Source organism: Gavialis gangeticus, unplaced genomic scaffold (assembly GCF_001723915.1).
Source record: "Gavialis gangeticus isolate Ggan-Ray unplaced genomic scaffold, GavGan_comp1, whole genome shotgun sequence".
Taxonomy (NCBI): Eukaryota; Metazoa; Chordata; order Crocodylia; family Gavialidae; genus Gavialis; species Gavialis gangeticus.
In genome coordinates this window covers 40,780,832-40,782,684 of record NW_017728996.1, presented here as the reverse complement: position 1 = coordinate 40,782,684, position 1,853 = coordinate 40,780,832, and the positions used below count along the sequence as shown (strand labels likewise).

General features: G+C 45.0%; 1 protein-coding gene across 1 annotated transcript in view; it reads left to right on the top strand.

Annotated features, from left to right (window-relative positions):
* Positions 1 to 467: 467 nt before the first annotated feature.
* ANXA2 (annexin A2) overlaps positions 468 to 1,853 on the top strand; it is a 72,560-nt gene continuing 71,174 nt past the window's right edge. The window contains exon 1 of the mRNA XM_019504360.1: positions 468 to 567. Within this exon, the coding sequence (XP_019359905.1) occupies positions 520 to 567 (48 nt within the window). The 5' untranslated portion in view covers positions 468 to 519. The remainder of the gene's footprint in view (positions 568 to 1,853) is intronic.

Below are 1,853 nucleotides of genomic sequence, written 5' to 3'. Positions count from 1 at the left end.
GGGGGTAGCAAGACTGGGCAAGCAGTCCATCTTGTGTATTAGAGATTAAATAACAGGAATTGTGCTTTTGGAAAATGAAAGTGGCCTCCATACATTGCAAAACATGTATGTGAAGAATTTGGTCTCTGAGTTGGAAGTTATTGGATTGTGGTAATATATTGTTTCTTATGGCTTTTTGCTGATGATCTATGCACAGGATTTAAGCTTTCTGATATTTCTCTGGCATTGGTTTTTTTGTTTTTTTTTTGTTTTTTGTTTTTAATTATGTTTGAGCTCCATCTGAGAGAGGAAATCCAATTTATTGGCTGAAATTAAAAAGTGCAGCAAAACTGTATTCCTTTAACAAATAAGGGGTCATTTACTGCTGTATAGGACAGTGAAGACTAATTCCTATCCCAACATGATAATCACTCTTGCTGGATACCCTTCAGTTAATTATTGGTCAATCCAGCAGTTCTCATCAGATTGTCCTGGCCTTGCTACATAAAATGTCTTATTTTTTTCCAGTGTTTTTTCAAGATGTCTACAGTCCATGAAATTCTAACCAAACTCAGCCTTGAAGGAGATGTAAGTATTACTATTAGCAACTAGAAATAATTTAAGGGTTTTCTGTCTTTAAATGCCTATTCTATCTAGTTTCCTATCCAATGTGACTTTTTTTTTAAGGTGCTCTTGAGGTGCAGTGATTAGAAGGCAACATGACAACTTCTTGAAATAGATTCATAGATGCTAGGGTCGGAAGGGACCTCAACAGATCATCGAGTCCGACCCTCTGCCTGGGCAGGAAAGAGCGCTGGGGTCAGATGACCCCAGCCAGATGCCTATCCAGCATTCTCTTAAAGACCCCCAAGGTAGGGGAGAACACCACCTCCCTTGCAAGCCCACTCCAGATTTTGGCCACTCTTACCATGAAGAAGTTTTCCCTGATGTCTAGCCTAAATTCTTTCTCTGTCAGTTTGTGACCATTGTTACCCCAGGAGGTGCTCTGGTGAACAGAGCATCTCCAATCCCTTGCTGTGCCCCCCTAATGAATTTGTAGGCAGCCACAAGATCACCTCTCAGCCTTCTCTTGCAGAGGCTGAAGAGGTCAGGGTCAGGCTTGGCCTGTAAGACCCTAACCATCTGAATGGTCCTCCTCTGGACCCTCTTGAGGTTATCCACATCCTTGTTAAAGTACAGAACCCAAAACTGAACGCAATACTCCAACTGCAGTCTGACCAATGCCACATAGAGAGGAAGTATCACCTCCTTGGATCTATTTGTCATGCATCTGCTGATGCATGATGAAGTGTGGTTAGCTTTACTGATGATTTCGTCACACTGATGACTTATGTTCATCCTGGAGTCCACTATGACTCCAAGACCCCTCTCTGCTTCTGTGGTGCTGAGAGGGTCATTTCTCAGCCAGTAGGGGTGCTGGATATTTTTATGCCTTAAGTGCAGCACTCTGCATTTCACTTAATGACTGAAAGCTAGACAAGTGATACTGTAACCTTTGCTCTAGAGCAGGGGTGGGCAAAATACAGTCTGTGCGCCGGATTCGGCCTGCTAGGCCATTCTGTCTGATCGGCGGGGCCCCTAAAAAAATTTAGAAAATTATTATTTATCTGTCCTTGGTTTCTGTCAAAGATGACAGGAGCCAGGGGCAGTAGGACCCAGGGGAAGTCCCCGTGGGCTCCTGCAACAGCAGAGCCCGCCTGACCCCACCCCCCTAGCCATGGGGGGTGGATATAGGTTTATGGGGGGCTGTGGGTATGTGGGATGTAGGGAGGGTGTGGGTGTGCATGTGGGGGTTTTGTTGGGTGGTGGGCAGGGGAGGGGCGAATGGGAAGGACAGGAACATACTGCTGACT